The following is a 25,031-nucleotide window of genomic DNA, read 5'->3' as shown; positions in this document are numbered from 1 at the left end:
GGGGTGTTTTTGGCTTGGCAAAAGGCTTTGTCCTTTTCCTTGTGGATGCTGTGTAGCTTTCAGAATTTATTTCCAGTGTGCATGATTTTGTAACTGCTTATGAGTTTATTTCAGGATGAATTGGTAATTGAAAGAAAAGACCTCTGCAGCATCAGATCCTTTATGTCGCTGTGGTTGCTAAGTACATGCAGACGTTGTCCTTTGTAATGCACGGGTGGTTCTGGGTCTTCTAATCTCAACTCAGTTGCATTGCTTTCCAGTTTTGTGTTTTGTTACCTATGTGACTTCCCTGATGGAGGTTTCACTACGGCTTTATTTAGCTCAGAATGGCTGGCTGGAGCCTTCCGGTATCTTCGTCAGTGTCATTCCAGTATGGTGAGAAGTGGCACAGCAAAACCAAAAGAGTACGTTCTCAGCCCTGTAACCAGCAGCTGGCTTACTGTTGGTGGAGTGCAGGAGATGTAACTTAAAAACAGAAGGAATACTATGGAGCACGAAGCAGTGGGCCAGCCCCAGGAATTAAAACACACAGTAGCCTCGTCCAGCATGCTCAGGATTTTACAAAAAGACAGTAAAACAAGTTGTTGAGGAATAACTTGCGGGGCAGCTCTGAGGAGATGTAGCCTGAGAAATTTCATCCTAAAGTAACAAAACACTTAGGAAGAGGATTTCAGAAGAATTACCCAAAAGCTACCATGGTTATTCTTGCCCACTTAATTATCGGGCACGCTTTTTTTGTTTGTTTGCAGCCCTAGAATGGTTCAGGAAGGCATCCGTTCATTCTCAAAGTCCTCTAACCGTACCAACTTCAGTAGCATTTGGCTTAGAGCTGAAATCATACTGTGAGTGCCTTAGGAAACTTTTTTTGTTTAACTGATCTCAAAAAGCTAAAATAGTGCATTATTTAGCATCGTCCTGAGTTATGAAATGGTAACTCTGCAAGATAAATGACAGCAGTTTCTGTTATATATTGCATAACCATAACGTGAAAGCATCTTGGCTAGGGTTCTAAAAGCAAAATTAAAATTTAATAATTGTCTCTGTAGTGAAGCTGCATATGTGCAGAAATACCTTCTGAATTTAGGTGATACTGTTAACTAAAGGATTGTTTCATGTGCCGGTACCGCTAGTGTACCAATTGAGGTTCATTTTGAAGTGAATCTTAAATAGAAGTAAAATCCTGGTCAAGTGTAAGACCTAGTCTTAACAGTCAAAATCCTAACAGAAATCATATCTTGAGCTATTTCTTGATTCTTTTTTAGTGGGCTTCTGAGGAGGAAAAGAATAAACGGAGGTTTTGTTAGGGAGTAGCTGTGATGACAAAGGTGGGTTAAATAACTCTGGAGAGTTATTTTTTAGTAACTTTTGTGGTTTTTGAGAACACATGTAAAAATGTGTCTGTTCTTTTAAAATAGCACTTGAAACAACCTTAAAATGAGGAGGACTTTTCCATAAAGCCATGTCCCATGTAACTGGGGGGGCCCTCACCACAAGGTGTGCGTAGACCTGGGCTGGGGGTGAGGCTGAGATCCCGTTCAGGATTTCTTCCTTCTCTAGGAAGCAGCGAAGCCTGTAAACGAGTCCTGATGTGGTCACTGGTGCTTGCTTACAGTGCTGAACTGCCTTTGGAAGGGGGGAAAAAAGAGCAAGGTATGTCGGAGGACAAACTGGCTTTGAGGCCCGAGGCTCGGAGTGCAGTGTGCGTCGCCGCCCCCCGCGTCGATGCGAGACCTGGAGCGCTTCAGGGAAGCCCCGGCCCCACAAACGCTCCGTGCCCCCGGTTTCCAGCCCGAAGCCAGGCACAGCAGCGGTGTACGGCGAGCGGTGGAAGGGGAAGAGTTAATCCCTGTACCACATGTAGGGAAGAGCAGTCCGTTGGGGGTTAAATTGCAGAGCCTAATGGAATAATAACTGGTAGCACCATCTGCTGGCCTACTTCCGCAGAAGGAGTCAGTATTTTTAACGACATCTCTAATATTCATGCTGATGCATTTTGATGCTTTGTGCATTCATTTCTTTCTGTGCTTTGTTGGAATCTGGCTATCTGCTTACGGCCCGGCTGGAAGCCCCGCTGCTGAGGGGCGGCAGGCGGGCTGTGCCCTACCTGAGTTGGACGATCGGTGGACGGACGCCTGCCAAGGGAGAAATATGTTGATAAATCCCAATGTGTGTTTGTGGAGGGTTGTGCATATCTTGGCTGCAGCTTGCTAAATAGGCCATTTAGCAATTTTCTTTCAATGCTTTTCTCTTGAGCACTGCCTGGGGTGCTGAAAAAGCAGAGGGCAAGCCTTTGTCTGACGCCAAAAATGTCTTCAGTGAAGAGGCCAAGAGGAAGGGTAAGTGAAAGCCTGAATGAGTGGGAGGAGGAGGGGTTCTTTGGGCTAAAAGGCTAATGGGATTGAATAACCTTCCTTATTACTGGCTGCTGCTGCGGGAGCCGTGCTGCATCGCCATCTTGAGCTTGTGGCTGTTTTCTCGAGTCTTGGTTATTTGTTATAGCCTGTAGGCCTTAAGGTGGCATTTTAGAGAGTGATCCTAAACCCTGCCTCCTTCCTGCTGCCGCAGCACTGCTATTAAGCCTTTGATGAGGCACGCATAGAAAATGTATCCAGTGAAGTGCACTGGATTTGGCCTGAAAATGTGTTTGGAAATTCCTGGTGGCTTTTCTTCGTGCTGTAGTCAGAGGCGCATTTACGGGTGAGAATGTAACATAACTGTTATCTGCTGGTTGTTTTTTTTTTTTTTTTGTCTGTTTGAATAGGAAATTCTTTCCATTCCTCAAAGGGGGGCGGGGGCAGGAGGGAAGAAAGCAAAAACATGTCTTCTGCTCCCTTTAAAGAGCGGCTGCTCATTTGGAATTGAATTCTTTGCGTAAACAACCTGCATCGATGAAATAGTGCTTAAAAACCCGAAAGCAAAAACAAGACGTGCATTTTCGAGCGAACGTACTATGTTGATCTAAATAAAATGATCAGAAAGCAGTATTTTTGGGTTGATACAGAGCTGCATGGGCTTAGTTTTGGTTTTGTCTTTTTTAATCTTGATTTTGTTCGGCATCAATTCTGGTTAGCACTGAGTTGTCTCGTGGATATTATGTCTACCATAAGATCTATGTGGTCCTGGTATCATACCGAAGAAGAAATACTGATGCTGTTACCTTTGGGAGTTCTTGGCTTTCTCAGATTTTATGAGAAGAATATTTACTGGAGATGTCTGAGATTTGTGTCAAACGTATGGGAATGCTTGGAAGGTTAGGGATCGGTGTGTCTAACCACAGAGGAGGAAAGAACGCGGAGAGAATTTTGTGAAGATTTTTTTTTTCCTGTTTTTCGGTATGCAGACTGCTTGTGTAAAACCAACAATTGATGTACTTATTCTGAAACCCACGCCATTCTGTGGTAAAAACAGAATTTCTTCTTTGTTGTGTCTGTATAAGTCTCTGCCAGTTTAATTTTTTTATATGCGATTCTAGATTAAAAACAATTTTTTTTTTCTTTTAAGAAATAATTCAGATTGTTAAAATAAGGGGATTTTGTTTACTTTGTCTCTGTCTACAGCCTCCTTCCTCCAAGAAGACTGATGGTTCAGGATCATATACTAAGTTGCAGAATACCCAGGTGAGGGCAATGTCTGAAAAGAAGCAGAAGAAAAAAGCAGACTCTGAAAGTAAACAAGAGAAGGCAAATCGCATAATATCTGAAGCAATTGCAAAAGCAAAAGAGAGAGGAGAGAGAAACATTCCACGAGTAATGAGTCCTGAAAACTTCCCCAGTGTTTCAGCTGAAGGAAAAGAGGAAAAGAAAGGCAGAAAAGTTAAAACCAAACCCAAGGACAAGGAGACCAAAAAACCAAAAACTGGTTCCTCAACCAAAATTAAAGAGAAAACAAAAATTGGGTAAGTAGATTTAAATGTTGTCTTCTCCTCAGATTGCATATCTGTGATTAAAATGAAAACTGCTTACTGATAATATTCTCCTTCGCTGCCTACACAAAATTCTTCCTAATTAAGTCCATGTGTGGACTTTGTTGTTCAGGAACAAGAATGCTTTGTTTTCCTTTCAGATAAAATCATTTTAGAACTGTCCTTTGAAAGGAATGGCTTCTGTGTTTCAAATCCATTTCCTACATTTCTTTATACTTATTTTGAAGGATAAACAACACCAAAGTATCTTAGTATCTTTTCGCCTACTGTTGTAATCGGTTCCGACTCCAAATTAAGTTCATCTGATATTATAAATGCTGTCTTTACCAATTCTGGTATATATCTTCAATGTGTGATACTTTGAATATTCTTACAGATACCACACGGGGTATTATAAGTAAAGTGCATATTGGAAAATTTGAATTCTAAGTACTTTGTAGCCTTCAGTCATATCGACTTAATCTGCCCTCTTAAAGATTTTGCAGACTCAGCTGGATCAAGCTGGGTTGATGCCCTGGGGGTGAGAAGCCTTCAAAAGACATGTTAGGTGTTAGAGCGCTGCAGAACATTTGATACATGGCGCTCCTCCTGACTTCAGAGCTAACCTAGTTCTCCAGAATACTTTTAAAGGAAACAATGTGATTTCTAATGTTAATGTGTGTCAGTCAGGACTTGAAAGGGAAATTTTAGCTACGATTAGATTTTTGTTTGAAATGGTATGCCCTTTTTTCAGTAACAGACGTAGGAACTGGCATGTCTGTCCATATTTAAATGTCTCATATGCATATGTATATTTTCATTTATACGGAGGAGAAATGAATGCTCTTTTAATCAGCCTATTTCTCTGCTTGCATGCTCCAAACAAACCACTTCCTTGAGAAGTTACCCGATAGTATAAAGGTTACTACTCTAAATATAACTTGATTCTTAACCTGAACTTTCCTGGTCTTAATTTCTTTCCCTTCAACTTAAGGGTTTGCAAATGAATGCTGCTTATACTTGTTAGCACTTCATTGTGGTTCCTTCTCCTGCTCTCCCCCTTCACCCCTCCGGTCTCGCTTAAAGGCGGGCGAGTTGGATATGTACTTCCAAAGTTGATTTCCCTTTCACGTTTCTGAATTTACTCGTGTTCTATAACAGATAGGCGTTTTGTGGGTCTTTCTAACCAGGAAACTTGCACACTGTTGTTTAGCTACTGTCAGATTCTGGAACCTTTATGTGAATTGCTCTAGGTGCTTTGTAGCCGTTTCTCTAGGTAATTAACAAAACATACTGAAAAAGAATCCTTATGATATGATACATAATTCCCGTAATATTTTTGCTGCTTTTTAGTCAGAATAGTGAAACGAGCTTTTACCTTTGATTAACACTTCTGCGTTCGGTTTTCTATCTTCATGAAATGCTTCGCTGTGCACATCAATTTGCATCAGTTCTCAAGATTGCACAAGGTAGTATCAAATGACAAGCAGACATTTGTCAAACTGGGTTTTTAAGTGATGTTTCTGCTTGATCCCAAGTACGCTGAAGCTGGCAGACAGCTTTAATTCGGTACAGTCAACTCTGTGTAATTTTGCATTGAGCTGCGAAGGTTTCCCTCCCTGCTATTTACCAGTCTAATCAAGTAATGCCCCAGCAGCATGCAACCTTGCAGCATGGGTAAGTTCAGTTAACAACATGGGACAGATACCTGAAGAATGAGGAGTCAGGTCATACTGGAGAGCTGTGAAAGTCTTCTAGAGCCACAATTTAGGGATTCTACCAAATTTCCATATGCTTTAGTGGACTGCTGTAAATCTAATGCTTCTGGATGTCCATGTGCTTCATTTTTGTATCTGAATAGCTTGATGTGGTTTTATGTTGGGTTAGCACTATTTTACAGTTTTATAAATAAATACATATCTTTATATAAATAAAATACCAAGTGTTTAGCATGAGTGTGTACCATAGGGAATAGCACACACACTGAATAGCACTAATTGCAAGCAGGCTCTGTTTTCTGTTTTAAAATAATCCTACCAGATTCTGTTTTCTTTGTAATTGTACCTATTGATCTTACGGAAGTAGAACACTTACTATAGTATGGCTAAAACTGGCTATTCGAAGGTGATTAAGAAAGTGTGGTTACCAAGGTTTTTAATAAAATTTGTTTTACCTAGGGAAGAATGAAATGAAATCCAATAATTCATAAGGGTTTTAGATGATTAAAACACGTTTTCTAAAGGTTTCTTCCTGTCTTACATTATTAGAAAAATACTTCTTAATGAATCTCAGCACATTCTGCAAATTGTGACATCAAAATAGTATTAGGATTTTAAATGTGTGGGTTGCTACATCCATTTTCCCCTTTATCTTAAAATAAAACAAGCTCCCATTGAATCTTGGGAAAAAGTTCTACTGTGTTCAAGTAATACTTTTAGAAGATTGAGCCCTTTATTGGGCAAGGAGACAGGAGGACTTGAATTCCGTGAGAACTTTGTGTTTGGGAGGTGGTGTGGAGCTGTGAGTGCTTGAGAGATGTGAAGTCGCACTCATTTTCCAGGTGACTCCTGTTTGTCTTTAATCTCATCTCTCACATCCTTCATGCATCAGACATAGCCTGTCCAATACAAGCACAAGTGTACCGTGTATCTTCTCTGGTCCAGTACTCAAACAGCAAGCTCGTACACAGATTGGGATCAAGGATTTAACGAGGATCTTAGGTCCCGACCGTGTAGCATGTTGTGTGCTCCTCTTGAGGAGGATTGAGAGAGGTACAGTTACTCAGCTGTGAAAATGATATGCTCTGCCTGGCTCACCTGGCAGAGCTGGAGCTGGCACACTAGTTGCTGGACAGACCTCGTTAAAATGGCCTGCTAGCCAACAGGCTTTAGTAAAAAGGAAAAAAGAAAAAATGTGCATTTAAATATAGTGCAATATAACTGTTACTGGCATTGAGTAGCCCTCATCTAGGATCAAGATAAGTTTTAGCTACCGTGTTTCTGGATATCAGGGACAGCATGATTTTAATCTTTTTCTTCCTAATTAAGCATAATTAATTGGTATGTCTTTGGGGGCTTCATGTTAGCTGTTTACCTCTTCTGTCATGATTCCTTTGAGATATACAGGTATATAAAAAAAATAAAAGCCACAGTAATTGTTTTCAATTGATCACTGCTAGTTGTAAACTACTAGGAATTACTTTCTAGGCAGGCTATATTTTATTTCTAAAGGTTCCGATTAAGGTTTTTTATCCTCTGACCCGTTGAAGTCAAAGAAACAAGACTTGTTCATTTCAGTCCTCTGGTTTAGAAATAGAATCAATAATTAGTAAAGCTTTGATGCTGTAAGCATTGCTGAAGATAAATGACTAAATTCCTTTATTACCAAAAGTGTCATAAGTGTATGACAAATTATTAGCAGTATAAGGATGCATGTATAATGTATTTAGTATTACCAGATATGGAAATGGTTATCTTTGGGTGTTCATTACTGATAAAGCTAATTGTTTAAAAATTAAGTTACTTTAGTGGTTTCTCAGGACTGCAGAACTGCTTCTCATGTACTGTTGATTTAGCAAAGCATATTGAGTTTTAGAAATCTAAATACTTAATATTTTTGCATAGAACTTGTATGTATTTACAAGCATTTGAGCTGCTTATGATTCCAGTTCTTCCATTTACGGTGATACATATTTAAACTCGAAAGTCTACCTTCAGCATTTTACGTAAAGGATAGAAGAATTAGGAATTTGTGAACGTTCTGTTGTTCAAGAAAGTAGATTGGCATTTAGATTTATAGCTCTCAATGTACTCCCACCTACTCAAACACAAAATTAAATATCATGGTCCTGATTAAAAGCAGTAGCTCAGCAATAGTGATATAAAGGGCAATATCATTAGACTATATTTAGGATTTTTTTAATCATGAGGTCATTTTTTATTTGTTTTCAAATAAATAACTAAATAAATTTCCCCAAACCATAGAAATTAGATTTACAAAAGTTCAGTTGGGGGTCATAGCCCATAAGTTCAAAACTGTTTCCCATTACCAGAAATGGGTGTATCGTTTCATGTGCTAAAAAGGACAGTGTTGAAGCTTTTTGTATTAACCCTTAAATTGCATAATAATGAATCCAGGAAGTCCTACATGATCCTATTCACATAGTAAATATTGTTACTGCCTTAAAATGGATCTCAGATGTACTTTTTACAGTACAGAGCCTTTTTAGGACCCAAGACCCTGGTAGAAAAATCTTTACATTATCACTTGTTGATATGGTACTGTCCAGAGGGTTTGAATCCTTTCTAAACTCAGCAGCAGGAGATGTGGGGATGGAAAAGAAAACGGAAGTGATTCACCTATTAGCTGATCCTGCATCATTTAAGGTTAAATGCAAGAACTTGAAGTCAATTTCCTAGAAAGTAGACATTGTCAATTGTCTTGTATGTTTTATATAAGTCGGGAAATGCAGGCTGTATGATCTATGCTCAAGTAGAGGAGATGTCACTGAATGTCTTTGTTCCGTCAGATCATAACCCTCTTTTTTCGTGACTAGAAATCACACACATTTCAGATTCGATCATCTTCCTGGGATGTGTTTGCATTGAGCTGTGACTCATTGGCGTAGTTTTCTCTGCTCCCAAACTCTAGTTTTGATGCACCAGTTGGGTTTAAGTGACAGAATCTGAAGTCTGCTAACCTACTACGAAGTATCTGAATGCCAAACAATATGGTCTTATTAACAACAACAAAAAAACAACACACTTGTTTTTTCTCTTGCATTATTATTCCAGTTCTGTCTGAGCTTGAAATGGCTGCCTGTTCCAAGTAAGACTAGATGAGTGTTTTAAAAATCTGTCTCCAATTCAAAAGTTACTAATTGGAGACATATTTGGAGGAGACAGTGGCTAATATTAAGGTGTTGATATTATTTATTAAACATGTTAAAAGGATGAGAGCAACTGTTTTCATACCATCAATATACTTCTCATTTTAAGAGGATATGCTATCTTGTCAAGGAAATACCTGCTTTCTGTTTTGCCAATAAATTGGATTTTTAGCTAAGTTTTTGGTGATAAACACTAATGATGTAGATAAACAGCATTTTATTACTCATGAGTTAATAAAATGCTTCGACTGCAAATGAAGTATTTGGGAGGTGGCTGTTCGGATACTAATGATTAGTTATTTAGTGTTTCTTGGTTTTGAGAAAACAGAACTGAAATGATACTTTAAAAGTCAGCAATATCTTTCTGTTTCTTACACCCCTAATACAAATTTGCTGTTTTCCTTTTTTTTCCTCTATCATACTTGCTCACGTGCAATATTTTGAAGGCCTTGAGATTTGTTCTCATAATTTTAAAGCTGTTAAAAGTGCTGACAGCTCTTCCATCACGTTCTTCTGCTATTAAACAGGAGGAATGGACCAGATTCTAATTAGCTCTTAATTTATAGGAAAGTAGTTACACTGTCCAGAGATTTGTTCCTCAAATAGTGGTTCCTGGTGCTCTTGCTGATGGCTTCTGTTAGTTTTGAGACCTAAGTCAAGAGTTATGTGCTAGGGATCAAGAGTAATGCTGGCTCCTCAGATGGCTTCTTTCTAATCTCTTCCGTTTGTATACATTGCTCAACATTTTTGGTTTACTTTGAAGATACAGAAGAAAAAAAACACGTTGAAGCAAACTACAGTATTTCTAGATGTTATGTAATCAGATTTTAAGTTTAAGAAGGCGAGAAAAAATGAAATTGGAATGGAGTCGAGTGGCATTATTTATTCTGTGTCTACAGTGTGCTGCTTCCTTTTCATAGAAACAGAATAGATAGTTTCTGTTCAGAACAGTTTGTTTCAGCATGGAAAAAGGGATTTTAGCCAAGGATCTTTATGCTTTCCTGCAGAAATCTATAAACTGGCAAGGCAACTTGCTCTGTCAATGAAAAAATTTCACAGAATTGATCCAGTTTACAAGCTTCTGAAAGTCATTGTTTTCACATAGCAGATTTTTTTAGAAGTTTTTGGCCAAAATATGAGCAGATTGCATTTTTACTAAGAGAAACGCATGACTTCAGCACCATACTGTCATTCAGCAACTTTTGATAGCAAAGTGCATGGTAGTTCTGGGCACTGGATCAGAAGGAAGTGAAACTGCAATTATTCCTCATTGGCATCGTATCCACATGGAGGATGAAACGTTCTGATCAGTAATGTGTAAAGATAATGTTAAGAAAATTTCAGGGAGATGCATGTGAAGAAAAGTACCGAGGGTAGGGAATACAAGATTAAGAGAAGATAACAGCTGATGGACAAGTGGAATATTTATAAGACTGCAGGGACAGGTCAAGAGGTAAGCACACAGGGAGACCAAAACTACAGAGAAGGAAGTGAAAAATGTGCAGGAAAAGATGTAGAGAAGTCTGTAATCCCCAAACAAGCCCATGTTCTAAAGCTGGATATCTGCTATTCCGTGGATAACACTAGAAGCTGTAGGAAAATGGTCATGGCCTTCCATCACACTGTGCTGCTTGAACCCAAAAGGAGCCTGAACCTAGAATGTTAGGCACTAGGGTATGAAACAAGGATGAACCTAGTTGCACAGGTACAAATGTTTAACGTGGCAGCATGCATTTAGGAAATATTTTAACTCACTTTTACGTAAAAAGAGTCCAGATTTGGATTAGGTTGGCCAGAGAGGTATCAGCTGTGGAGATGGGCAGTGCTTGGCAGGGCAAGGTCCTGTCTGCCCATGGCTTTGAGCAGGAATTGGACCAAATGTTCTGCCAAGACCCTGTCCAGCTTCACTTGTATTCAGCACTTAGTTAATGAAAAAATTTGTATTGGAGAAAAATAATAATCTACAAATTATGAGTTCATTAGTTTGAATGCATTCTATGTCCGGTATTTCAGTGAAAAGATCAGCAAGGAACAGCTAGAGATGAGCCCAGTGTGTTCCACTTACTGGTAACAGAAGGGCAAAGCTTAGAATAGTGCCTGGCCAGGTCTGCCCGGAGTCTCAGCTAGCCTGGTATTCCGTCTCCAGCCACAGTCAGAAGCAGATGCGACAGGCAGGATTCAGGAGCAGGAGAAGCATTCCCGATGCTTCTTCATGTTTTCCCAAACTCCAAATGTGCAGCTCAAGAACTTGTTGGGGTAGGGATGGTTTTGTCAGTTTGCTGGTCTTCCAACAAATTCTATCCCACCAGTTTGTCATATTTCCCTTTAAATCAGTGGTAAATGGTAGTATCTGCAACTCGGTATAACTAGGTTCAGCAAGTCAGTTGGTGTGCCTTGCCTATACTACTTCCAAAAATATTAGCTAATTGGGCATGGTAGCTGATAAGTGCTGATATAACACCTTTAAATTCTACAAAAGAAAGTGAGATTAAAAAGGAAGGAAGTGGTTTATCCAAGCCTACCTCCAGAAAGAAGCATATTTAACAAATATCTGAGGATCCAACAGTATCAATACATAAATAAACTCCTCATTAGAGATGGAAAAGCAATGGAAAAATCCAAGAGCCAGTTCTCATATACAGTGGGGAAAACCATTGTATTCATTGTTGAAATTATTTCCAGCAATTATGATAAGTGTTTTCTAAATACCAAGCTGAGGATGCCTAATGAAAAGCAAGGACTTGAAGACCAGGATTTCCCTCTGAGCAGGCAGCTCTGTGATCACGCTCATTGCAATGTAATTTCATTGCGCGTTTTCCAGCGCTGTTCAGTTCATAATGAAACAAAAAAAAATGGGAGTGGAAAATATTTTCTTTATTTTTTTGATCTTTCCACACTTAGCAGCTAAATACTGAAAACGTGAAAATGTTGAGTGTTTTAAAAAATGTCTGTAATCTTTTGGCAGCCATGTTGTTTAATCCTACCCATAATATTTTGGTAGTTTAAGATTTTCATTTTCTTTCTGGAGTGCTGGTTTGGTTGTAGTAAATACGTGATAGGTTTTTTTTTTTTTTTTTTTTTTTTTTTTTTTTTTTTTTTGACACTTCCAAAAAAGAAAACCCAAAACACATGAGATAAGTGTTTCAACCACCACCGCATTCTCATCAGTGTTTTTTCAGGTGGCCAATATATTGGATGCTACTTTGGCATAAAATAACTTGAATTGTCTGTCTAAAACCTATTGTCAGCCATTTAATTTGTGCCGTAAATAGCAGAGACGTGTGTGCCGGAACAGTTGTCTCTTTCTCTGGTACACAGAGCTGATGATCAGATACTATGTGAAATATGTGTTTTAGGACAGATTTTTATGTCTGTGTTTTTGGGTAGTTTGTAATCATTCTGTGATTATTCCACTGAAAACATATTTGAAGACTAGTGTTTGGCACATCTCGAATATGAAAAAAGAAATATTTTGACACCTTTTAAATACAAACAAATTAGATGACATTGGTACCATAATTTGTAGTATAACCTTTAAAGCTCAACTGAGAAATAATTGGTGCTTTTCATTAGAATTTAGCCAATTTTTTCAGCGCAGTGTTGGCTCTCAGAGTATACTGAGTTCTTAGAGGAGACAAAACTACTGGGGCTTGAATACAGCTTCTTTTTAATTTTCTTAAAGGCAAAAAGGATGCATGTAATTCTCTCACTTTCACCATTAAATGACTAGATTAAGCATACAAGCTTTGCAAGTCAGACAGCTTTGAATTGTTTTAGATTGTTGTCACTAGCTAATCTATTAAATATTGATAAGAAAAGATAAAGTTTACAATGAGAAGTTATTTGCAGCAAGTTATTTACTGTCATCACCTGCAGATGATAGGTATGCCAGTTTTTGTCTGGGTAATTTACCATTGTCAGTTAGTTTAAATGTTAGATTTTACATTTCAGTTATTCATTTATAGATATAAAGTATTTGATAGAGGAGTGTAAGGTAGTTGGCTAACTGCTTTCTTGTAGAGAAACCCAGACACATGAGTAGAAAATACCTAGTGTTAAATTGTAGCTTTTTGTTTTGAGAAGTATTTTTCCTTTTTAAGGGCATGGTGCTTCCTTATTTTTATAGTAATGAGTAATGGAATTGCTAGTCTGTGGCATTGTTTTTACTCTTGAAGGTAAGTAAACTTAGTATATAGCATTCACTTTTTTTTTTTCTTTTTCTTTTTTTTTTTTTTTCCCTAACAGAAAGCTAATCATCACACTGGGTAAGAAGCAGAAAAGAAAAAATGAATCTTCAGATGAGTTGTCTGATGCTAAGCAGACTCCGCAGCGGCCAGTGAAAGATGAAGACTCACAGGTAAGCAGTCAGGGTTTTTCTCTTTAATTTGTATGTGCTCTTATGTCTATAGGCTTTCTTTTTCCTGTCTCTCCAAAGAATTATATTTTTGTTGGTATCGTGAGTTACTGTCTTTCTCTCTCTCAGTAATATGTGTCTCTCATAGATACAATCCTCACATTATCGTCTACTTTTCCCTTTTTGAAATAAGAGAATCCTGTAGGTTGGAGTCCCTCTGTAGTAATGGGACATCAATGTCCTGCTTGCATCTGCTGCATTTCAGTACAGAAGTGTGTAGATTTGAGACTGTAAGTACTCATCTATTGAGTTGGCTGTTAGACCTGATGCCTACTGTGGGTGACATTGTCATAAGAAGGGGAGAATGTGGTAACTGCCCAATAGAAGGGGCATTTATCAGTCATACCCGTTCTTGGAGAACATTTAAAAGGCCTGTGGCAAACTTTGTGCTTTTTCTGAGCACTGCTTCTGTAGAAACTGAAGAATTACTTTTTTACAGTGTTGGATCAGAAGGAGCTATGCTCAGTGTGCTGGCAGGCTCTAGTTGCTTCTGAAATGCACCTGAAGGAAGTGCAGGATTGAGAACTGAAGGGGTGGGGTCATTCTCTCCTGGCATCTCTCCCTTGTAACTTTTCTGTCTTCATTTTTTTAATAGATTGCCCTGGTATAGTCATTTGATCATTTACAAACTTTATGCACAAAGAAATATGAACTGTGTAAGAGATAGTACCCTATTTATATGCAGATTAGTAACAGAATTGCAACTCTGTTCCTTTGGGTGGACAGCATTAAAACCTAAGATTTCATTCTGAAGATGCACAGGTTTTTATTCTGTAGCAATTTCATTGAAGGGGATGTAATCAATATTCATAATAAGTTGCTGAGTAAAAATTAATTGCGTGATCTGATGACAATGTCAGAAAATAATCATGAATTGCAGAGCTGACCTTTAGTATTTTGCAGATGATAATGCTGGGGAAAAGAGGATCCAAAGCCATTTCCAAGAATGGCTTTTTATTAATTTAAATGATGAAGTGCCCTAGGTAAAGGTTACCTGGAAGAGACTGTGGAATGATTTATTCCTCAGGGTATTTGTCTTGGTGTGGAAGGCCTATTTAGCAGACTTGAGAGGAGGTGAAAGGTTTCATGGTTCTGAAGTCCTGCAACTTACCAACAGAGTTCTGTAAACACATGAATATAATCCTTTGGGTCAACAACTTTAATACAAAAGACTGAAGTTCATTCCTTTTTGGTTATTGTTTTGGAAGGTTTTTTTAGCTATTTGATTTTTGGTATTAAATGATCCTTGTATGAAGGGAACAGAGCGTGGAGACACTGACGGGTGGAATGGGACAGCAAAAAGTCATGCTGCAGAATGTCACGTAACACTGCTCTGCCTACATACAAGAGTTAGGGAGCATAACAGGAAAGACATCCGTTGCTTTACTTAAGTCTCTGCTTTAATTCATTCTCCGTTAAATATTTGAACATGATTTTCTTTTCCTGTTGCAAGTAGCTTTCTATTTTAACCCAGGTGGGGAAGGTTAGTGTATTTTTAGGTAATTTGCCCTAATTCATTTGGTATGTTTAGTTTCTCAGTAAGTGTATTCCTTTAGTATGTTGATTTATGTGTTGGAAAAATGTTCAGTACTACTTTATTTTGTTCCTTGTATCATTTTTATGACCATACTTCTCAGCACAGGGAAGTATACAGCCTCTTTCAAACAAAAGAGGTTATATAAATACTTTGGAGAATGTAGGTTTGTAGATGTTTTGTTAATCATTTTATAAATTCAGAAAAGACATACTGAAAAGGATTGAAAATACATTTTAATGACTCAATAACTTAAATAAAATATCAACGACGACTTAATGAGTAAAACTTGAACCTAGTTCTTAACCCTTTTGTTCTTAATTTGTGCATCATTTTGCATTGCTTCTATTAACTAGCCATTTGTATAAAAGCTTGCCTACTTTCTTCAAAGTATTGTTGATTTAAACTATACGGTCACATTCTTAGAGTCTGTTTAAACCTGAAGTTTATTTTTGCCTCAAACTACCCCCCATGCACACTTAGTATCAATGAATAGCTAGTCTGGTTGTTTTTCTCGTGGCAAGTTGACTGTTTTATGCACATTTAGTTTCTACGGAAGAATGGTCGGATGCTCATTCTTTGATGTTTACTGTATTGTATATATTTTACAACTTCTACCTTACTAAAATACTTCTCAAATAGTTGTTAAAGTATAGAAACGTCTTTTACCAGAGAGCAGCCAGACCAAGGCTTGAGTTTAACAGTCAGGAAGAAAGTTCCTGTGCTGCAATCGTACCGTTGCTTCATTTCTGCTCTGGAGAGGCCAGCATGACCACAGGATGTTGGGGTTTGGTCTATCCACAACTTTTTCTTTTCCAGCTGGTTACTGCAGTATACTGCAACCAGCAGTGGCTTTTCCTAAACAACAATATGCTTTCTGTGTAGCTCAGTATAGTAAATTTTATTAATGTAAGCTCTTCTACTTAGATTTTATTTGTGATGATGAGTTCTTTAAAGCAGATTGCAATGTTTTCAAATGTTAGTGGCTGTATGTTAACTGACTGTCATGATCCTGCTATCACTATTTATGCAGTAGGTTTACAAGTCAATCATAGGATTGACTTTTGTTTAGGACACTTGCAGTGTCCTATAAATTTGTGCTGTGGGGGAAGGAAAGGATACCTGAAGGTAATCTAAGTTTTTGACGCTTAAACAGAGACATGAGAAGAAATTGCTGTCCTAGACAGTATTTCTTTAATATAATATAACATTATTTCTCCAGCTGGAGCTTGTTGTCCTCAGCTGAAACAAGAGTGGAAGATAGCGAAAAAGCTGAGTAGGCAAAATGCTGCGATAAATAGGTTTGATCAAGGTGGAGGAGAAAGCAGAAAAATGAATAAAGAAACAAGCTATTAACAATCAAATCAGAGTTGATCAACAATTTGACCAACAACATCTAATAATCTTTCCTCTTACTGTTTTTGAATATCTTCTTAATTTTCATATTACTGTTGTTTAACAGAGAAAGCATATTTTGCATCTTTCACTGAGATTCTTGAATTGGACAAGAACATACAGCTGTTCCGCTGTTTACTGTTTCAACTGCTGTTGAAATACTGATGCTTTCTTAAGGGAGATCTATTATGTGTCAGTTTAGTTCACCCACCCTCAAATTACTGATCTGTGTTTGCTTGTGAATGCTAAAAATAAAAGCATCAAATGTTCCTGTGAAAAGCATTAGGAAAAAAAAATAGTCTAATTGGTCCAAAATAGGATTTGGCTACTTCTTTACCCTGTGGTTCACATGCTTGATGTATTCCATCAGATTTTGGCCACTGATTTTAGATAGAGCTGAAGTATTGCTTAAAGAACCCTGAAAATTGCAGTTCGTGTTGAAGGAAGTTTTTGGTAAAGCCTCTTAGTTTTATTCTACTCCATGCAGAAGAGAAGATCAAATCGTCAAGTTAAACGGAAAAAGTATGCTGAAGAAGGAGAAGGAAAGCAGTCAGAAGAAGAAGCTAAAGTTTCTGTGAAAATGAAAAAGAATTCAGCTCCTTTACCTGCTGAACAGCCTTTACAGTTATTTGTGGTAAGTAAAATCTACCTTGGTCAGTAGTAGGAACTGCCCAGTTGTCTCAAGGAGTTCAGTGAATAAAGCTCAGAATTATCATTACTAATCTGCAGTTCATTCAATGTGACATCTTGCCAAGGTCTTAAGAATTGAAATAAATGACTTAGAGCCATTTTCTTTTTCTGTTAAAAGCATTTGCTGACTTAACAGAAGTTAGGGATAAGCATAAAGGTAAGACAAAGGATAGGTATGGCTGGAGTAATGTGCTGTGCTTTGTTGGTACAGGATAAAGCTGTGCACTACTGTTATCATGACTTCCCAAAATATAAAATTAGTTGAGCCTACGGGGACCTCCGCTTAGCAAGATTTTAAGAAGGGTGCTCCTTTCCTTCCTCATTCTCCCCTCAGGTTCACACTTCAGTGTTTAACTTGTGCCAATTCTGGTACTTGAACTTGGTGTTGAACAATTCCAGGTAAATAAAGTGGCAGGATATACATTTTACAAAAGTGTTCTTGAGACAATTGAAAGAATGTCCAAGCTGTAAGGGAGATGCTGTGGTTGGGAACAAGTCGGACAGGAGGGAGGTTGATCTTATTGGAAGCAACCTTTAAACATGGGCTCACTGTCTCTGGGACCATAGCTTGAGTGTTGGCAGAGCTAAATAATCCACTGTCTGTCGCACACCTAAGCCCTGCTGGAATTCACAGGCATGACCTTGTCTGTCTGATTCCACAGCATAGTTCTGCTATCTGTGTTTAGAGTAAATCTATGCTTGACATATTATGCTACAAGGTTTTCATTTTACTAATTTTTTTAACCTGTCTACTAGAGTTCTTGCTTCTCCATCTCTGTGTAATGAAGCTCAGGGTATCAGATTAATTTAACAGGGCACACACAGTGAGTCTGTGTCTGGAAATCACCATTGCTTGCACAGTGAGTGTGTATGGCAGGTGAGCACTGAGTCGTCTGGTCTTTGGAAGATGAACTGAACTTTTACTTATATTTCTCTCTGGATAGATATTGGCCTTCCTTTTAAGATAAACATCTGGCAGTTAACCTCCTGCATCCTAAGAAAAATATTTTGGTTTAGTATGGGAACATATTTTCTTGGCCTAAATAGTAGTAATCAAATACTAATATTAAATAACATAATGACAACCATACTCATCTGCTTTTGCCTTTCCATTTAATCTATGTTAAAGGAGTAATATTCATCGTACTTTAAATTTGTCTGCCAGTATGGTAGAGACTGCTACTGATAAAGTTCCTATTTACCCTTGCTGTTGATCTTTTAACAAGCCATTGGTGCTGATGAAACCTTTAAGCCTGATCAGCTTGAAGAGAGAGCATTTACTGCTATTTATAATGATGTCATGGGTTTTCTACGTTTATAGGAGAATCCAAGTGAAGAAGATGCAGCAATTGTAGACAAAATCTTATCCTCTAGGATAATAAAGAAAGAAGTAAGTGATTGTCATTGGATGAAATTGCATATTTGAAAATGGGTTTTGCTTCATCATTTTACAATTCTCTGAAATTTCCTTTCTAGATATCTGCTGGGATGACTGTAGAAACAGAAGAGTTTTTTGTAAAATATAAGAACTAGTAAGTATTAGAGTTGTTTCACTGGAGCTGTTGACTAAAGTAAGGACCATATTCATCTACAAAAGTTTTGTGTTATTTGGAGATTACTTGTCATTGTTTTTTTGTCTTTTTCACATTTTTCTTTGTAAACTTAAAATTTTAAGTTTTTTTTTTTTATTTTACCTGTGTGACTAATTTTATTAGATTCTTGCTGATAAATGTAACTTAAGCGTTTCTGGATTCACGTGTTTTTGGAGTGTCAGGTACTCTAAAAGACCTTTATTTAACTTCATTTAAGTTCATGTTAAATGCCCATGCTTTTCTTCTCAGATCACTTGAAAGAGATTTAGGAATCCATAGAGTTCTTTGGATCTTAGAACAAAAATATGCCACCTTAACTAGATGCTTTAATATGATTATTCGGAAGAAAAAATCTTTAATCTTTACAGTGAATTCTGTCTTAAATGGTAAAATAGTCTCTTATTTGAGTGAAATTCTGGTTTATAAACTATATTATTTGAACTGTGTGTTAAAAATAGATAGTAAGCTTTGGCTTACACTAATATATTAATGTTAATCTTTGTAATTTTAGCTCCTATCTCCACTGTGAGTGGGCCACAGAACAGCAGCTTTTAAAGGATAAGAGAATCCAGCAGAAAATAAAACGGTTCAAACTAAGGCAAGCACAAAGAGCTCACTTTTTTGCAGATGTGAGTATGAAATATGCAGTTAAAATAAGCTGCTTTTTTCCTTGTCAAAATTGTGATTAATATTAGTTTTTAAAATACAAGAACTGAATGCTGAAAAGTGAATTTTAGCCATCACGACTGGGTGTTGGGTTGCAGCAGGAGGTGGCTTGTTTAACATAATTCTAAGAGCAACTCTCCTGGAGTCACTGAGCTAACCTGACTTGCATGTTTTAAATAGAGGATTATTTGGGTTACTACTTAAGTGATAAGGAGGGAAGGGATATTTTAGTGTGGCGAGGTTCTCTGCTTCCAAGAGAGCACTTCATGCCTAAATGAATCTGCGTAATGCCAGATCCTTCTTCAGTGCCAGTTGTCTCTTGAAAAGGGTGAGGACAGGGTGGAGTTGCAAAAGCCTCATTAGTCCATAACTATGGCATTCATACATACCCGATCGGATTTTGTGTATGATGGGACCAAGTCTCAGCATGTGCCATCTTTTTTTGGCCTCTCAACTAATTTTATTAATCTTGCATTGCAGATGGAAGAAGAACCTTTTAATCCTGACTATGTTGAAGTAGACCGGGTATTAGAAGTCTCTCTTTGTGAAGATAAGGACACTGGTGAGGTAAATATATCCTAAAGCAAATCTAGAAGGTGCACCTCTGATAATTGTATTTCTAGCAGGTTTTGGAGTAACATTTTCATGATTTTAAGCTTTGAAGATATATTTAATGAGCCATGTCAATCTTGTCATTTCCTATGCTAGTCGTGTTTTTTTTTTTTTGAAATAGAAATCACAAAGTGCAATGGCTTCTCTTTTTATTAGTATTAATATATAAGAGTAAATAAAGCTTAGGTGGTTATTAATATAAATGCAAGTTTTGGTAAGAACCATGTGAGTTCAGACAAAAGACTGATCCCATGCACAGTCCTGCCTCTGATAGTGATGAGGGATCTGCTGAAAGAAGCACAAGAAGGCAGGCCATAAACAGGTCCAGTGGTGATACCTTCTTCCTCTCTAATTCTATCCCTAGCCTTTAGACAATCAGTGATCTAGAGGTTTTTTGATAGCCACCAGTGTGGCTATCAGTGAACCTTTTTCTCTGTATTTATCAAAACCCTTGTTACCCAGCATACCTCTCCTGGAAAGCTATTACAGACCAAGAATGCAAGTTTTAAAAAATCAAAAAAGAAAAACCTGTCAAGCAAATGAAGTGCCAAAATTCAGAAAGTGTGTGAGTGGCAAGCAGAAACCAAAGACAGTAAATTTGTCTATTTAAGGGTGTTGGAATAGCTGTAATAACTTAATCTGTTCTTTCAGATAACAAACTGAGCAGACTTTTAAACAGTGATTTCAGCTGTCATCTTAAAAGAAGGTTGAGGGTTAAAATTACTTCATATTGTGTGGTACCTCTGTGTTAAATTCTTTTTTTCCTGTTTCTTCAAACATCACACTGTAGTAATTTATCTTCCCAAAGACTGAAACTTATTTGTGGGAAGGTGAAATTGAAAAGTACTCTGGGGGTCTACACCAAGTAGAAGAGTATGAGAAGCCAAGGATAAGTAGGTAGTTAAAAAAGAGCCTCCACAAAACACCGTAAAAAGTATCAGACATGTATTTTTGTTTCTGGGTCTGTCACCTAAGTTAGGTCCTCAAATAGTAAGGTATATTAACTAAGGTATATTAGTATGTATACTAAATTAAAAGCTGATAACATTCAGAATTTTCTTCTGCAGCCTGTTATTTACTATTTAGTAAAATGGTGTTCGTTGCCATATGAAGACAGTACGTGGGAGCTGAAAGAAGATGTAGATCAAGCAAAAATAGAAGAATTTGAACAATTGCAAGCTTCCAGGCCTGATTCAAGGAGATTGGTAAAATTATACCTAATTTACCTGTCTGTCTTGGCAAATTGGATTTGATTTTCCTGACTGTAAACTTCTGTGTTTAAAATGTAAGGCTTATTGACAATCTGTGTAAAGGATCTGTGTGCCTTGTTAGCTAGGAATAATAATGTTTTCACGTAGGCATAGATAAATATCTAAATTGTTACTTGGATTAAAAAAATAAAAGTTTTTTGTTTAGGAGAAAATATGAAGTGTTAGAACTTGCTGAGCTTTTAACTGAGTGATGAACACCACATTGAATCTGGCTATTACAGAATCTAAACACCATTAAGATGAGGAGAGAACGGAATAAAATGAAAACATCCCCTTGCGGAGAACGGTTAAGTCTTGTGCTTCAACACTGAAGGAAATTAGCAAACAGGCCTGTCAAACAGATTCCATAATTGCTTCCTGCTTTTATTTTTCCTCTTTTAATCAAGGGCTAGCTGAAAGGAAGAAAAATACTTCTAATGAGGAAATTCATGTTGTCTTTAAATTATCAATCTTCTGTCTTAGAGAAGGAGGGGGAAAAAAATACTTTTTCTATTTAAAGTTCTGTGTGTTATTGGTCGTAGCTTACTTGTATTTAAGACATATCCAGTGTGTTGTAGTGCACTTGTTCTAATTTATTTTACATATCTGAATATGCACAGTATCTTCTTCTATAGGCTTTGGATTTTATATTTCTCTTTTCTTTTATGTTCATATAATGACAGAGGTCGTAGTTAACCTCTTCAGATTACGTTATATTATTTTTCTAACATTTATTTAAAATCCTGCCATTTTGGCGTGCGGGAAGAAGGGCTTTATACATCTCCGTTACCGTATTTGGCTCGGGGAGAAAAAAGATGATTAAAGCGCAACCGTCCAACCGATAGGCATCTCGGCATCAGCAGCAAGCGGGTTTTGTCCCAGGCTCCGGCACGTACGAGGAAGTATGTGCTGACTGCAGCCCTGCGAGCGGCAGCGCGGCCGCTCCTGGGGCTGGGCAGCGGCCAGATGGCTGCTCGTGCGCGAGGGGAGGAAGCTGCAGCTGCTGGGGAAGGCCAGCCGCTGCCGCGGGGACGTGGGGGCAGATGCTGCTGATGCTGGCAACAGGCGCACCAATTGCACGTCTGCAGTTCAGATTCGTCAGATAAGGCCGCATCAGCGTGGAGCAACAGCGAGCTTTTAGAAATCCTGAGTGATGTCAAAAGCACAGCTGATCAGAGAAGCTTTTAGGAAGAGTTATTTTGCTTGACTTTGAGAGTTTACTGACACTGAAACTTAGAATCTACCTCAAGAGAGTCTTCTGCTGCAATCCCACCTAGCAGCAGTTTGTCTTTTCTCAGTTGCCTGCTATGAGCTAGTTGCCACCCTGTTGAGCATTCAAGCTTGGAGCTAGGCTGTCTGTGTAGCCTCCCAGCTGTCTTCTAGTTTGCTAGGGAGATGAAGATAATGCACCTTGATATGGTTACAGGTCTGTTGTGTCATGTCCACGGTATCATGATCCTGCCTATGCTGATGCTGTCTTTCATCCGATCTCGTGGTGAAACTGATTCAGGGAACTAAACCTCCCTGTATTTACACAACCTTTTTGTATTCCCAGCATTGGCTTTCTGAACTAGCTGACTCTGATCATTGATGGTTGTGGCAAGTTCTGAGAGGAAAGGGCAAGATCACAGTTAACTCTGTAGACTGCCCAAGCTATTTCAAACTTACTCAGACTGGTGATCTTGAGAAATATCACCTAAGTATTCAGGTGCCTGTAGTTGTGGGACAGCTCTTCTTAGAGCTTACCAAGTCAAACTTCAGAGATTCTTACAGGGTTCTCTGAAGGCTCATCTGAATGAATTAGTGTTTCAAATTAGCAGGGCCAAGCTATTTGTATGTTTAATTTTAGAAATCAATTGCTTGGTATTATTATCTCAATAATTTTAAAAATATTAATTTAAATAAATAAAATATGAATTTCAGGTTTCAGCAAACTACTTATTAGCAAGTAATTTCAACAGTGACACCTTCCCAATATTAAGAGTGAATAATTACATTGTAAATCTCAGCTGTTAGACTGGAGAAGTAGTGGGTAGAACTGTTTTGGGGAAGAAAAAAAGTGTGCCAATTTGCATGTGTGTTTTTCCCTTGAAGGACCGACCGCCTCCAAACTCCTGGAAGAAGATAGAACACTCCAGGGAATATAAAAATGGCAATCAGCTCAGGGAATATCAACTGGAAGGACTTAACTGGCTCCTATTCAACTGGTACAACAGGTATATTCATAGATCTTTTTTAATGCAAATTTTAAATATGGGGGTGAACAAGTGCTACGGGGTTGAATACTGTTTTGACTAAATATATCTTAGCTTCTCTGCTCACAGCTAAAAAGGTATAACTGGAAAAAATGGGAAATTTTCTTCCTTTGAAGCTGTGTATACAGCTATGTTTTTTATCAATAATGGCAACAAAAAAAAATGGTAAAGAGAAAAACTAACCTAACTGAACATAAATTTTCAATAGCTTGAGGAATTATTAAAAACAAACAAACAAACAAAAAAAACTTCCACCAAAGTACAAACTTTGAGAATTTTTGGAACTGGAATATAATTTTGTGTTATTCTCTATCAAAATACCCAAATAAAATTACTTCTATAAAAAAATTATAGTCTCACTGCTGCACTTTCATCTTGCAAAATATTTTCTAGAATTAGTATATGTTTCAAATATAGTTACCTCTTTTCAAACATAAGACTAGTAAATAATTATTTCCTTACATTAGAAGCTAATTTAACTTCCGTTCATAAATACAGTATGGTATTAACTGGAGTATAAGTGCTTTCAGGATTTTTTCCAGAAGCATGTCTCTGTATCTAGTTCAGATATCTATTCATGCATTGTCCTGCTTGCTTTCTTTTCAAAGCATCTGTTGCTTGTCCTTTAGAGGCAATGTCAGTGAGCATACCATTTTACCACATAAGTTCTGTGGTGTGCAAAAAAAAAAATTGCCTTAAGCTCTGTGTAAGGCACTCTATAGCAGTATGAGCACCTATGCAAACAGTGAAGGGTTGGAATACATGGCTGAGGGTGAGCAGCTAGTGGTTCTTTGCATAGTAATTTGGTTATATGCATCTGTCTGAGTTTGGGAAACGTGGGGGAAGTTTGGCTGTGCTGTTAGGATATCCTCTGTTAATGTGAGGGTAGCTGGGATACTTGCCATCTGTGACTATTATGGAATCTTCACTGATTTCTAGCAGACTTGTCAAGGTGAACATACATATAGGAAATCCAATTAATTTAAATTCCTTTAATTGGGACAGATACAGTCCCAGAAGAATATTTGGAGTAATTTTCTAGGAGAATGTCACAGAACATTCCATTCCTATGGTTTTGCCAGTGCTAAATGGAACTGAAAGCTTGTGGTTTTGTGTGCCAAATTTATTCTTTGCCCTTAAACAGGGAACATTTAGGAGCATCTTCTGCAGTACTTTGATTTTGACTATTGTTTTAAACTGGTATAGTTGAGCTTTGCTTTTATATTTTTATCCATTTGAATAATAGCTTGAATACTGCACTTTCTTTGACCTTAATAACAAATAAATATATTTTACTTTCAGGCGAAATTGCATTTTAGCGGATGAAATGGGTCTTGGCAAAACCATTCAGTCAATTACATTCCTCTATGAAATCCTCCTGTCTGGTATAAGAGGGCCTTTTCTGATCATAGCTCCGCTTTCCACTATAACAAATTGGGAAAGAGAATTCCGCACGTGGACTGACCTTAATGTTGTAGTGTATCATGGAAGTATGATCAGCAGGCAGATGATTCAGCAGTACGAAATGTACTTCAGGGACTCCCAGGTATTGTAATGTTGCTTGCATTAACTATCTAACCCAAAGACTGCCTCAGGTAGTAGGAATGAAAAGTACGTTTTACATTATCTGTACATAGACTGAGAAAGTCATTGTACGCCCCATGATGCATTTTAAAGCTTTTTGCTTGCCTAAATCTTTAACATATGCTTACTGAGTAAGTTTTGTGAAAGTGGTTGCAGCAAGATATATGTTGTTTCAGTATGCTGAGTGATTTTGCAATTGAATAACAGTGATGCTGATACACGTGTGGAGATTAAAGTGTATGCAGATGGT

General features: G+C 37.7%; 1 protein-coding gene across 10 annotated transcripts in view; it reads left to right on the top strand.

Moving 5' to 3' along the window:
* The window catches only part of CHD9 (chromodomain helicase DNA binding protein 9), a 93,589-nt gene that overhangs the window by 36,683 nt on the left and 31,875 nt on the right, over window positions 1-25,031 (top strand). For 7 of the 10 annotated variants that reach the window (XM_084533049.1, XM_084533052.1, XM_084533051.1 and 4 more), the window contains exons 5-14: window positions 3,558-3,895; window positions 13,035-13,146; window positions 16,620-16,766; window positions 18,144-18,212; window positions 18,299-18,354; window positions 18,926-19,043; window positions 19,561-19,647; window positions 20,760-20,897; window positions 23,037-23,158; window positions 24,500-24,743. In XM_084533049.1, the coding sequence (XP_084389175.1) occupies window positions 3,558-3,895; window positions 13,035-13,146; window positions 16,620-16,766; window positions 18,144-18,212; window positions 18,299-18,354; window positions 18,926-19,043; window positions 19,561-19,647; window positions 20,760-20,897; window positions 23,037-23,158; window positions 24,500-24,743 (1,431 nt within the window). Of the gene's footprint in view, window positions 1-2,000; window positions 2,337-2,521; window positions 2,698-3,557; window positions 3,896-13,034; window positions 13,147-16,619; window positions 16,767-18,143; window positions 18,213-18,298; window positions 18,355-18,925; window positions 19,044-19,560; window positions 19,648-20,759; window positions 20,898-23,036; window positions 23,159-24,499; window positions 24,744-25,031 lie in introns of those variants that run through there. The other 3 variants (XM_084533054.1, XM_084533053.1, XM_084533055.1) reach the window with 3 other exon arrangements.

This window comes from Aythya ferina (genome assembly GCF_964211825.1).
Source record: "Aythya ferina genome assembly, chromosome: 12".
Lineage (NCBI taxonomy): Eukaryota > Metazoa > Chordata > Aves > Anseriformes > Anatidae > Aythya > Aythya ferina.
Note: the sequence above shows the minus strand (reverse complement) of the source record. Positions and strands in the feature narration are given on the sequence as shown.